This window comes from Hippoglossus hippoglossus, chromosome 2 (genome assembly GCF_009819705.1).
Source record: "Hippoglossus hippoglossus isolate fHipHip1 chromosome 2, fHipHip1.pri, whole genome shotgun sequence".
In the NCBI taxonomy this organism is placed as follows: domain Eukaryota; kingdom Metazoa; phylum Chordata; class Actinopteri; order Pleuronectiformes; family Pleuronectidae; genus Hippoglossus; species Hippoglossus hippoglossus.
In genome coordinates, this window is record NC_047152.1 from 6,234,055 (window position 1) to 6,246,759 (window position 12,705).

A 12,705-nucleotide genomic window follows, 5' to 3' on the forward strand; every position below is an offset into this window, starting at 1 on the left:
TGATTAAAATGCTCAGAAAACTTTTATTGTGGAATCTAGACTCTAATATCAAAAGGAAGTGAGCTGCCACTTCCGCTAACAGCTGCCATCGCTATTCCACTGGTGGTTAAAACTCAGTTCACCGCTGTTCTGGTCCAGAAGGCCAAATAGCGAAAGGTAAGATCGAAGACAAACATTATTCTCTATCATACGTTTACGTTTTCACGTTATTAAACCGCATCGTAAGGGTAGAAGTACGCGTTTGACCCATTAACCTGCAGGTACCCTCTTACAACACAGTGTCCTTGACTAGCTAACGCTGCTAGCCTGCGTCCTCACTGCAAGGTTCATGCTGCCTGTAGCTCATTCTCATGCCCACGTTGCTGTTTAACAGTTTGTTGTCGTGCCAATGATCTTAACGTGTTGTGGGAAACTCACCTGTCCTCTGTGCGTTATCTGCCCGAAACGTTACCGTGGTGGAATGACAATAACACGTTGTTGTTGACAGCTTGTTAGCTTAGCATCGCTAGCACTGGGTCTCAATCCAAATCAACAAACCCTGCAGTAAAAGATGCTTCATGGAATAAGTTTTGAGGTTGTTCAGAAGATGGATGGATGTGTTGTTTGCTCCTGATTTCAGCCTTTTTGCCTTTTAAAAAGCTGACTTTCATTAAGTGTTCATGTTCAAAGTTTGTATCTAAACTTTGTCATAGTAGTTAATCCCTGATGAATCAAGAACTGTACCTAATTTTGCATTGTACATATTTATTAATATCATATTAGAATAGGTTAATTTCAAAGAGGAAAACTTCTCAAAGGATGTCAAGTAAAAGAAAAACTGCAGACAGGTTGAAACCTCTCTGGTTTCTGCAGCTATGTTATGACAGCATCACCTAAACAGTGTCATGTGTGTTTCCTCACCACTTAACAAGCCACTATCATTTGTACTGCGATCAATTAATCGCACAACACTTTTTAAAGTTAATCGTTTTGGTTACTTTTATACAGTAATACCAGAAATTCAGTTCTTAAAATTTGAATGTTAGAAGGATTTTTGTTTTTCAGTTTTCAGCGACCGTGACAGAATCTCTTTGGGATTTGCGCTGTTGTTTGAGCAGCATAAGTCATGTAAGGTTTCAGATAATTGTGGGAATTGTCTGTTGCTGTCATTACTGAATAATTTAGTTTTTAAAACTTTCTTGAAATGATTCCTGTTCAAATTTGAATCTGTACTTTGCTGATCTGAGCATTTGCTGCTCAAAGTCTCCAAACCAAGGCAGATTGCAGATTTCTTGAATGAAATTTGATACATGCCATCTCTGAATAAGATTAACTCATATGTTGCTTCCTCTCACAGAGTCATGTTGCGACTGCCGACTGTCGGTCAGGCTCTAGCCCGAGCTGCCAAGAGCAGTCTGGCTCCCTCCAACACCGGTAAGCTCTAAAGTGTGTGTGTGTTTATACAAGTCTGTATATACATCTGTGTGTGTGTGTGTGTGTCAAGCTAACTAACAGCAGGTTCCTTACTGTAATTGCTATAGGTTCTTGTGTATATCTGTAAAATAGAATTATATTTATATATATATATATTTGTCTTAAATGCAGGTCTACTTAATATACAGATTTACCTCTGTGACACCTTTGTGGGAACTGAGTCATTTTTAAACATATTAATTTGCATTATGTGCATTTTCAGTGCGTACATCAGTGCGGGCTGCCAGCAACATGGTGGAAGTGTTTGTGGATGGGAAACCAGTGGAGGTGGAGCCAGGAACCACTGTCCTCCAGGTGAGAGGCATAGTGACATAGATAGTGACAATGATTTCCTGGCAATGATTTAGTGTATATTTGTTGTTGGCTGATTTCTCTTTCCTTTCCCTGTCAGGCGTGTGAGAAAGTAGGAATCCAGATCCCCAGGTTCTGTTACCATGAGCGCCTCTCAGTGGCAGGAAACTGCCGTATGTGCTTGGTGGAGATCGAGAAAGCTCCAAAGGTAACAAGAGGTTGATCCTGCCAGTAGCATATGCTTGTCTCAAAGATTAAGCCATGCAAGTCTAAGTACACACGGCCGGTACAGTGAAACTGCGAATGGCTCATTAAATCAGTTATGGTTTTGCTTTGTCTTTAGCCACATTATTTTAGTAGCCACTAGGTTGAACAAGCACTCAAGAGAGAGTAGTTGCAATGGAATAGAAACTGCTGTAAATGTTTGTGTTTGAGTGTCTTATTTGTTTTGTTGTGGGTCTTCAGCCGGTAGCAGCCTGTGCCATGCCCGTCATGAAGGGTTGGAACATCCTCACCAACTCAGAGAAAACACGCAAAGCCAGGTACAAGTTCAAATATGAATCAATCTTTTGTAAAACTTTTAAATATGTTCCTGTAGTTAATAAACGATTGTAAATGAGCTTGATGAACATGTGTGTTTGCATCATCAGAGAAGGGGTGATGGAGTTCCTGCTAGCCAACCACCCACTGGACTGCCCCATCTGTGATCAGGGAGGAGAGTGTGATCTGCAGGTAATTAAAGGACAAGGTTATGGAAGTTAAGGTGCCAGTTCACCCACAAAACAATGGAAGTAAATGGGATTAAAGTTGATTGAAAAAGTCAGTGTAAACACAATCTGCATGCGGTGTTCCCAGGATCAATCCATGCAGTTTGGTTCAGACCGCAGTCGTTTCTCAGAAGGGAAGAGAGCAGTGGAGGACAAAAACATCGGGCCGCTCATTAAGACCATCATGACCCGCTGCATCCAGTGCACCCGCTGTGTCCGGTAATCATGAACAGCCATACTTATGTCTATAAGGAATACTGTGATAATCTTATTGTTTGCTATTGTAATTTCAATTTGTGAAATATACTTAATGAGATCTTTTGTTTGTTTGATTTAAAGTTTTGCCAGTGAGATCGCTGGTGTGGAAGACCTGGGAACAACAGGAAGAGGAAACAACCTGCAGATCGGGACGTACGTAGAGAAGATGTTTATGTCAGAGTTGTCAGGCAACGTTATCGACATCTGTCCCGTCGGAGCGCTCACCTCCAAACCCTACGCATTCACCGCACGACCATGGGAGACAAGGTAGGACAGGGTTTGATTCTTCAGTTAAGCTGATGGACTAAGAGTTTCTGCTAAATTAGTATTTTAAATCTGATCTTCTGCTGTCTCTGCAGGAAAACCGAGTCGATCGACGTGTTGGATGCTGTGGGCAGTAACATCGTGGTGAGCACCAGAGGAGGTGAGGTGATGAGGGTGATGCCCAGGCTGAACGAAGACGTCAATGAAGAATGGATCTCTGACAAGACCAGGTGAGACAGACCCCAGCCCGAAAATATAAACCTATTATAACATGTTGCAGATTCAATAAAGAAAGTTAATTGTTGCTATGTTGCTTGACTGAGGAGTGAAACTTGTAACGTGTGTTTTCAGGTTCTCATACGACGGTCTGAAGAGACAGAGGTTGACTCAGCCAATGGTTAAGGACGATTCAGGTCAGCTGACTGCCACCACCTGGGAGGATGCTCTCACTCGTGTCGCTGGAGCAGTAAGTGTGTGTCTGCTGCTTTATGCAACCTGTCTGTTTATTCCTCTTTCTGTAGTTATACTATGGAGGATCAAGGATGTGATATCAATTCTCTCTGTCTGTTAAAAAAGGTATCATCGTATGTGCATTAATGCTCGTCTGTGTGTGTGTGTAGCTGCAGAGCGTGCAGGGCAGCGAGGTTGCAGCCATCGCGGGAGGGATGGTTGACGCTGAAGCTCTGGTCTCCCTCAAAGACCTCCTCAATAGATTAGACTCAGAAAACCTCTGCACCGAGGAGGTCTTCCCCATGGCGGGGGCAGGGTAAGTCTGCTTATGTGGTCATGAAGGTTATGAGTCTCTTTAGGTGTGCAGTTTGTCACCATTCTTCTTGCTCGCTCTGCAGCACTGACCTGCGCTCCAACTACCTGTTGAACTCGCGCATCACCGGCATTGAGGACTGTGATCTGCTGCTGCTCATAGGAACCAACCCGCGCTACGAAGCCCCGATGTTCAACGCCAGAGTCCGCAAGAGGTAAATTCACACATCACAGAGAGAGACAGAAACATGAGGCTACAATTAAAGTTGGTAGTTATAAAATTTAAATATATGATGACACAGTTGATGTCATTTAAAGTTGTGGCTTGTCAATTATTTCCACTATTTTGTCAGTCTGCATGATATTTGATGGACTTATGTTTGTAATCGACCTCCCATCATCTTCCTCCTCTGTCAGCTGGCTCCATAATGAGCTGCATGTCGCCATGGTGGGTCACAGTGTTGACCTGAGCTACACGTACGACCACCTGGGAGAGGAGACTTCGGTGCTGAAGGAGCTGGCTGACGGCACACACCCCTTCTGCCAGGTAACGTACACAAACATGAAGTCTGATCAGGTTTGGAGGGAATTCGGTGCAAGATGATGAACTGATGTTGTTCTATTCTGCGTCTCCAGGTGCTTTCAGCTGCTAAGCGCCCAGTGGTGGTGGTGGGCAGCAGTGCTCTGCAGCGAGAAGACGGAGCTGCCATTTTGGGCGCCGTCTCCACCATCGCTCAAAACGCAAGGACCAGCAGTGGGGTGGAGGAGGGGTGGAAAGTCCTCAACGTCCTGCACAGGTAGAATTTGTGTGAAGTTTGTAAGATTTAAAACACGATTAGATGCCTCCTGCTCATACTTGTATTGTGTGTGTGTGTTACCAGAGTGGCAAGTCAGGTGGCTGCGTTGGATCTGGGCTACAAGGCCGGTGTGGACGCCATCAGGAAGAATCCACCCAAAGTCCTGTTCCTGCTGGGAGCTGATGCCGGCTGCATCACCAGAGCTGACCTGCCTAAAGACAGCCTCATCATCTATCAGGGTACACTCTCTCACACATGCCACAAAGCATCCACACATTCAGCAGATAACAAGAAAGTCAAACTTTACTTATGTCCGTTTTCAACCTCTCCATCCAGGTCACCATGGCGACGTAGGAGCAACAATGGCAGACATCATCCTACCCGGCGCAGCGTACACAGAGAAAAATGCCACTTATGTGAACACTGAAGGCAGAAGCCAGCACACCCGGGTGGCCGTCACCGCCCCTGGAATGGCCCGAGAGGACTGGAAGATCATCAGAGCTGTGTCTGATGTGAGCAGGATGTTTCTCACAAAGAAAATACAAATGCTCCTACTGCACGTCAACATTTAATTTGACCAAAGAAACGTGTGTGTGTGTTTGCAGCTGGCTGGAGTGGCGCTGCCCTACGACACCGTGGATGAGGTCCGAGCCAGACTAGAGGAGGTTTCTCCTAATCTGGTGCGGTACGACGACATTCAGGAGGCAAACTACTTCAAACAAGCAATCGAACTTGCCCAGGTACACAAACACGCACACATTCACAGAAGCAATTTTTCCGACACTTCTCTTGATTAACCCGTTTTCTCTCTCAGGCAGTGAATCAGGACCTCATAGCAGCTCCTCTGGTGCCACCTCAGCTGACTGTGAAGGACTTCTACATGACAGGTACGAGTGTTTTTTTATTTTGGATACGCCGGTTAAAATACTCTATATATAGAAATGTAAAATAAACTTCTTATGCCCGCACCTTCTCTGTTTTCAGACTCCATTAGCAGGGCTTCGCAGACGATGGCCAAATGTGTCAAAGCCGTCACAGAAGGAGCCGCTGCTGTCGACGAGCCATCGATTTGCTAAATCACACCCGCATACAAACAAACGATAATAAACTCTCCATCCATCGTTGAAATAACCAACAGTTCTCTGGAATATCTCAGCGCTGCTCCTTAATTTAAAGTTGTCCTCGATGCTTGTTGTACACACGTGAATTGTTTTCGCTCCCGACAACGAGCTTTGTTGAACAAAACTGAGAAACGTATACAATATAAATAAAATCGTACTTATGTCTTTACTCCAGTCTAGTGGTTTGTGTCATTGTGTTGCGCTCGTGTCGCTGTTTGTCCTCATGGGAAAGGATTAGACAGATCTGGAACTGGACAGACCTTGACAAAAAGGTGTAGAATTTGAACAACACATTAACATCACATTAAAGGAAAACACAAAATTCAATGGCGAATAAGAAAACATAAAGACGGATAAGACAACACAAAGAAGAAAACAACAGAAAATCCTCTTTTGCATTTCAGGGCCAGCATGAAAATCTCACTTTTATCCTTTAAACATTAAAAGACACAGACGAGCATTTGCCAAAAAATGCACTTTGACTGCTGACTTGCAGGATGTTTGAAAGAATCTGAGATCTTGTCACGAGTGAAGTAAATGAGCTCAGACTCTAAACGACCTGGGCCTGTTTGTTATCTGAAAGAAAACGGTACATTTCCAAAAAAGCTACAGCTGCAATTACAGCACCAGTGTAATTGCAGTTTCAGTTCCAGACACATTCACTGTGTTTGTTTTTGGGCGCAACACACTGCACCACACCCAAGCTTCCAAAAACGTCCCTCCAGTTCCCCAAGCATTTTGATTGTTGAGCCTCCAAACCATTACAGTGAAGTGGGACTTCACCTTCATCTCAGAATCAGTATTCGGGATGTTTGCACGTCCCTTAAAAGTGTGTTTACACGTGTCTTGAATGGATCCAGAATGGGAAACTGGCGTCTGGAGCTGGACATCTCTCCTCCAGACAAATGGCTCTTGTCATATACTGTTCCCTGAGGAAGAAAGAGAGAGAGGGAGAAAGAGAGGGAGAGAGCCCTTAAAAGCAAACACAAGCAGAGAGGCGCACACACTTAAACACACAGAGACGGAGAGGAGAGAGTCCCATCCCTTCTTTCCCTGTCTGCTCAGTGTCTGACACTCATTTTACTTCATATCTGGAACTCATTTCCACTTAAAGGTGAGTATTGCTGCAACTTAAAGTGTTTACTTATACATCCACTTATCTATATATAGTTCTATGTTTTCATATTGTGATATATTCTGGTTTTCTCTGTAGGGTTTTCATGCCGGAACAAACAGGACAGCAGACAGTGGACTAACAGTGGCCCCGGCAGTAAAATGGTTCCAGTTAAACTCCTCATTCTGGGAGCACAGAACACTGGAAAAACAGGTAAACTACACACAGCAGCACAAACACACACACACACAGGATGGTCCTGCGAGTGTACATTTTTGGATTATGTAAGCGAAGCAATAATCCAGCTAAAGGAATTAAAAGGTGAAGTTTAGGGTTAGATTTTGTTCATGGTTGCGGAGGATTTTTGCTTAATATGGAAACGTTACACGGGTTCGAGGTTGACCCGTCTTCCTGAGCGCTGAAGTGGAAACGAACACTTCTGTGACCTCGTCTGACTGTTTTACTGTCAAACCACTGCCTGTCTCCCATCATGTCCACTTTCATGGTGGAGATTCCTTCACTGTGTTAGGATTTCCTTTAAATGTTGTGCTCTTTTTGTGTAACTTCATATCAAGAGCCCCGACGTGAGTCACATATTAGGATCCTTTTCTATCAGAAGAAAACCAAACAGAAACCAAAACAACATCAATCTGAGATTATTTAGATTATTCTAAATCAGTTTAACCTTCATTTCACTCCTGTGTATATACAAGATTATTTGTATCACATATATGATATTTTCCTGTAAACATCAGACATGTTTGCTGGATTTCTACCCTTAACATGCGAAGGATGCAGGAGAAGGCTGGTTATGATACTTTTCAGGGATGAGGATTTGTCACTTTCTTTAACACTGGGAGAAAGACAGGCTCACTGACATGTCCAGCAATTTCCCAGCAAATAGTTCATGGATCTTGATGAAAACAATTAGACACATTTAGAGGAATGATATGTGTACATTATGCTCTGAACCTCAGAGCATAATGTCAAAAAATAGGTAGAAAGCAAGTTGTTATGCTTAAACAAATGAGAATATGAATTACAACCCATCCGTAAAGGCTCGAATAACAAGTTGAAGAAGCTTAAAGAACCTTTCTCAATGTGTCCCGCGTGAAGGAAAGTGAGCCCTCGAAACACCAGACGCTCAAGTCAAACAAACATGAATCCGTCCAGACGTCTTCCACACAAACCCTGAGAGCGTTTGTGCATCTGTTTAAACAAGTCAGGCCACTTCACAAGGAGGCTCCTTCTCAAAGCGTCAGTGACATAATGTAATGTGGACACACTGATCAAATCGTGTGTGTGTGTGTGTGTGTGTGTGTGTGTGTGTGTGTGTGTGTGTGTGTGTGTGTGTGTGTGTGTGTGTGTGTGTGTGTGTGTGTGTGTGTGTGTGTGTGTGTGTGTGTGTGTGTGTGTGTGTGTGCGTGCGTGCGTGCGTGCGTAAATGTGCAGAATTACTTTGTGAGTGTCTGTTTTTGGCTGCAGTCACCGAGTCTGTTTTCTGTCTCCAGCGCTGTGCGTCCGTTTCATAACAAAACGCTTCATTGGCGAATACGACCATAAAAAGGGTAAGACCGCACAAGTGTTTATCCCAATAAACGTTATGGACATGGAGAAAATAGTTAGGTGCATCGCTTCCATCAATGCATCCTGATTAAATAATATGAATATAATGTGTCTGTTAATCTGCCCCAGACGTGACCTACAGATGTAGTCGGCTGGTGGACCAGGAAACGGTTGACCTGGAGATTTTGGACATAGCTTGTAAGGTAATGTTTGAAATTGAAGTTGAAGTTATGAAGGTAACTGTGGGTCTGTGAATTCCTGGATGACTGAGCCCAGGGAGCAGTCAAGGCTTAAGGATCAGGGAAGTTTGCTGCCCCTTGTAGTGTAAAGTGATTTATTTCCTTTATTCATGCCAATAAATCATTTCAATGGTTTATAATGATATCTTTGACTGCGTCATAGTTCCCCCTATTCACTGAGGCATGATCTTCTCCAGGAGAGCACTGTGGCTTCTCTGGAGTCGTCTATCCGCTGGGCTGATGGTTTCCTGCTGCTCTACTCCATCACACAGCGCCTCAGCTTCCTGGAGGTCCCGCGCCTCAAGGAACTCATCGAACAAACCAAACAGAGCCTGGGTAGGAACAGACTCCTCTGACTGTGACATTGGAGATTTCATTGGGACATGTGGAGTTTTTCACTGTAAATAATTCCAGAAGGAGATGGCAATAGTCAAAACCTTTCAAAAAGCCAGACATAATGGCTTTAATGCCACTTATTTTCATTTCTAATATCCTTACACAGGAACCTTACTATATATTATACTGTCAGTGTTTCAAAATGTTGTAGACGTATACTGAGGTCGTGAGCCAGCAGTATGATCTCCAGAGGAACAGTGTGTTCACTGTGTTCACTCTGTAAGTGCAGTAGGTCTCTGTTCATCCTCTGTTTGACATCTGTCTATTGTCATCCACTGACACACTCACACACACGCATCGATGTACATTCCATGTTTAGAGCGTCCTGTAGGTAAGTGTTAACATGACACAGAGCTAACATCATCATTTCGGTTTATTGTCTTCACCTTGTGTGTGTGTGTCAGTCGTTCCTACAGTGCTAGTAGCCAATAAGGCCGATTTGGAAATAGGGCGGGAGGTGACAGCAGAGGAAGGACAGCGAATGGCCAAGGATTTAAGGTTTGTGTGCATGGGAAGTTTCCATTATATTGTATTTGTTAGTTTGTACGAATACAAAACCTTTTCATTTGTCAGTTGTCAGAGAAATTCAAGTGATTGTGTGTGTGTGTGTGTGTGTGTGTGTGTGTGTGTGTGTGTGTGTGTGTGTGTGCGTGTGTGTGCGTGCGTGTAGGTGTGGTTTCAGGGAGCTGTCAGTGGCCGAAGCCATTTCAGCTGTGGAGGCAGCAGTGTTTCAACTCATCAGGTGTGTTTGACTTAACTTCACACAGTTTGTGGTACACACACACACACACACACTCAAATACACACTTGTCCTTGAAACAATCTGTGTGTAGACCTGATTTTTGAGGCTGTGATTGATTTTCTCTTTGCAAAGCACAAAGGAAATGGAGGAGCGAGAAGATAAATCGTGGCTGGAAAAGAAAGGATTGAAAATCGTTAGAAAGACGTTTTGTTTTCTTTTTGTGACGTTTTAATTACATTTCAGTCACAGTTTATTCAATATCTGACGGCACTTGTACTGTTAAGTTCCCTGTGAGAACAAAACTGCTGAAGTATATTGATTATTATTGGTGACATATTGTGTCTTGTGTCCGACAGGCTGGTGTTGGATCAGCAGCGGCCTCTGCCTGACCGGCGCTCCTATATGCTGACGGTTCGCCACGCTCTGACCAGGAAACTGACGCGATCCAAGACCATGCAGTGGTGACCACAGCAGACAAACGCTTCGCCAGCTACAGTTACAGTGGGACATTTGATAAAACACTGCTGATTTCATGATATCGGCCCTGTAGCACTGAAACAAAAAGATGTTTGGACATTGTCTAGTTGAAGCTTCGACCTTTCTGGAGTCAGGGATCTTGCAGGAAGAGTCTACGACATCACAAAAATGACCCAATTGTGATGTTTTGCGATTTAAAGCTGATGAGTACAAGAAATTAAACTTTAAGCTAAACTGGTCGAACATACGGTTTGTGATACTGCTGCCCAATTTCGGCGCATTCATCTGGAAAAGAGGCATAAGCAGGATGAATACAATGATTTAACAGTGGGTATATGTAGTGGGCTAATAAAACTAAAATAGATAGAAATATGTATTATAAAATATGATGTTGGTATATCTACTGTACATCCATAGATGCATGTGTCCTAGTTTGTAGTGTTTTTCATCTTCCACTTGAGGGCGGTAGAGTCACAGTCTGCACAGTGGGTCAAATACACCAAATGGCCAAATGTATGTGGACACCCTGCTGCAGCTGGATGGAGAACAGAGAAGCAGAGCATGTAACAGCAGCAGATTGATTCCCATTGTTTTGGAATGAGATGATCCAGAAACCCAATGTTACGGTGTCCACATACTTTTGTCATTCCTGTCATTGTCCTCTCACATGATGATTTCTCTTACCTGTAGATAAACAACGAAGTTAAACTTGTACTTGTTGTGTGTGTGTAGATGATGTAACGGCGTGTAAAGGACGAGGCTGGCTTTCATCACAGTGCTGGCGTTATTCAGCTCAGTTTCTGTCGTTCCCCGTGTGTATCCCCCTCTTCTCATCGCTCACTCTGAACTTCTGAACTCCCTGATCAAAGAGAGATAGAGAGGAAACAAGAAAGAAAAAAAAAGAGGACAGACTGAAACAGGGGAGGAACACATTGGCATTTTATTTGTGAGGAGCAGAAGAGGGGGAAAAAGTATAAAAGCTGCTGAGTCTGAATACATGTTTATGCAGACTGTTTTATCTCCAGCCACATGTAAAGATAAGATGGGAAAACCTGACTACTCTCCATCCCACCACACTGTTCACTTATTATACATGAACTCCTCCACCCAGCTGCCACCAACAAACCACCAACAAGCCCCTAATGGGCCTAATGTACCACCACAGAGGAATGGTGGGATCTGTCCTTCAAATGCAGGATTTAAACTACATAATGCAATTTCAAAGTATGAGACAAGACCAGATAAAACACAATAAGATAAGAAAAGAAACTGCCTCCAGTAGTTAGTTGCTTCAGTTAAGATGATTTATTCCTAAGATTATACATCAAAAACAAATCCGTGTTATTTTCAACAACAGAACAGGAAATAAGTATAAATTAATGGTCTGGTTATGTTGATGGTTTGTTGGGGGTTAATTTTCAGATTAGGACTTAATGGGAGCCCTGTTAGGTTTTGTGCTGACCATTTGTTTCCGACTGCTTGGACGTATGAAGTCATTAATGTCAAAGTATGAATTTGTATTCACAGTCATGAGAAGGTGCTGCTGTGAATACGCCTGTTAATCTTCAGCAGAGGGGTTGATGAAGACAGAAGAAGTGACGATGAAGAGGAGCTGTGTGACAGTGACAGTGTGGTGAAGGAACCATTGACTCACTCACATATATAAACTGTGTGTTTTCCACCCCTGGGCTCTGATGCCACCGTTTCTCTCACATCGCCGAGGAGGATGATGACAGCAGCAGTGCACGGAGACGACAGGCAGTGACGTCACAGCGGTCACCAAGGCGATGAAAGGTCAGCATCCCGTGTCACCTCATTGGCTAAGAATAGAGGATGAGTCATACACCTGCATCGTCACACCAACGGCCAATCGGGGAGCTGCCTGTGGAGACGTGCATCAACAGATGAGCAGGAGACATAAACTACAGCTTTGAGATTCATATACGTTTGTACAGATCAGATCTATTGAAGATAAATACATGAATTCCTCCTGAATAACTGGACGTATTGACGACAGGTGACAGCTATTTATCTTGTGTGAACATATGAAAAGATAGATTCTTCCTCGTCTTCTTCATTGAGGCCCCTGTTCTTCATCCTCCCTCGCCAGCAGCCATTTGTTTTCATTCATAACGCCCCAGTTTGACTGTGAATTTGATTTCTTGCTAAAGTGACACAAACACAAACCAGTTTCTCTCTACGACGTTATTAAATCTAAATGATGCTGATGGTACTCCGTGTCTGCTGAGTCGGCGCCTGCTGTTTAGAAATGATTTAAAACCATAAAACTTTATAAGGTGATAAAATGTCAATGTGTTTATTACTTGTTCTGCTGCTCCCAGATGGGGGAAATATACAAAAAATAGAAACGTTTGATTTTAAGATTTCAGTTGTGATTGTTTTCATCTGTGGTCACTGGTGGTAACTGCATTTGTGCT

General features: G+C 43.4%; 2 protein-coding genes across 2 annotated transcripts; both read left to right on the plus strand.

Annotated features, from left to right (window-relative positions):
- The first annotated feature begins 44 nt into the window (after positions 1-44).
- Positions 45-5,902, plus strand: LOC117777140 (NADH-ubiquinone oxidoreductase 75 kDa subunit, mitochondrial-like). The gene is made up of 19 exons (XM_034611693.1): positions 45-156; positions 1,337-1,413; positions 1,676-1,767; positions 1,865-1,972; positions 2,230-2,306; positions 2,415-2,496; positions 2,620-2,750; positions 2,871-3,056; positions 3,149-3,283; positions 3,405-3,519; positions 3,674-3,819; positions 3,902-4,030; positions 4,233-4,362; positions 4,452-4,612; positions 4,697-4,851; positions 4,949-5,124; positions 5,218-5,352; positions 5,427-5,499; positions 5,597-5,902. The coding sequence occupies exons 2-19, from the start codon at positions 1,341-1,343 to the stop codon at positions 5,686-5,688; spliced, it is 2,196 nt and encodes a 731-aa protein (XP_034467584.1). The 5' UTR covers positions 45-156; positions 1,337-1,340; the 3' UTR covers positions 5,689-5,902.
- A 708-nt stretch (positions 5,903-6,610) lies between these two features.
- zgc:110699 (uncharacterized protein LOC325371 homolog) lies at positions 6,611-12,429 on the plus strand. The gene is made up of 8 exons (XM_034611986.1): positions 6,611-6,847; positions 6,947-7,060; positions 8,359-8,415; positions 8,543-8,616; positions 8,850-8,988; positions 9,453-9,546; positions 9,719-9,790; positions 10,147-12,429. Exons 2-8 carry the CDS (start codon positions 7,009-7,011, stop codon positions 10,253-10,255), a joined length of 597 nt encoding a protein of 198 aa, XP_034467877.1. The 5' UTR covers positions 6,611-6,847; positions 6,947-7,008; the 3' UTR covers positions 10,256-12,429.
- The last annotated feature ends 276 nt before the right edge of the window (positions 12,430-12,705 follow it).

What these genes read in the sequence shown, in the direction of transcription:
- LOC117777140 (XM_034611693.1), top strand. Translation starts at nt 1,341, where the DNA reads ATGTTGCGACTGCCGACTGTCGGTCAGGCTCTAGCCCGAGCTGCCAAG. An exon ending in GAGGAGAGTGTGATCTGCAG is followed by an intron (nt 2,497 to 2,619) that starts GTAATTAAAGGA and finishes CGGTGTTCCCAG; the next exon opens with GATCAATCCATGCAGTTTGG. An exon ending in GTCCTCAACGTCCTGCACAG is followed by an intron (nt 4,613 to 4,696) that starts GTAGAATTTGTG and finishes GTGTGTTACCAG; the next exon opens with AGTGGCAAGTCAGGTGGCTG.
- zgc:110699 (XM_034611986.1), top strand. Translation starts at nt 7,009, where the DNA reads ATGGTTCCAGTTAAACTCCTCATTCTGGGAGCACAGAACACTGGAAAA. An exon ending in ACAGAACACTGGAAAAACAG is followed by an intron (nt 7,061 to 8,358) that starts GTAAACTACACA and finishes TTCTGTCTCCAG; the next exon opens with CGCTGTGCGTCCGTTTCATA. An exon ending in ACAAACCAAACAGAGCCTGG is followed by an intron (nt 8,989 to 9,452) that starts GTAGGAACAGAC and finishes TGTGTGTGTCAG; the next exon opens with TCGTTCCTACAGTGCTAGTA.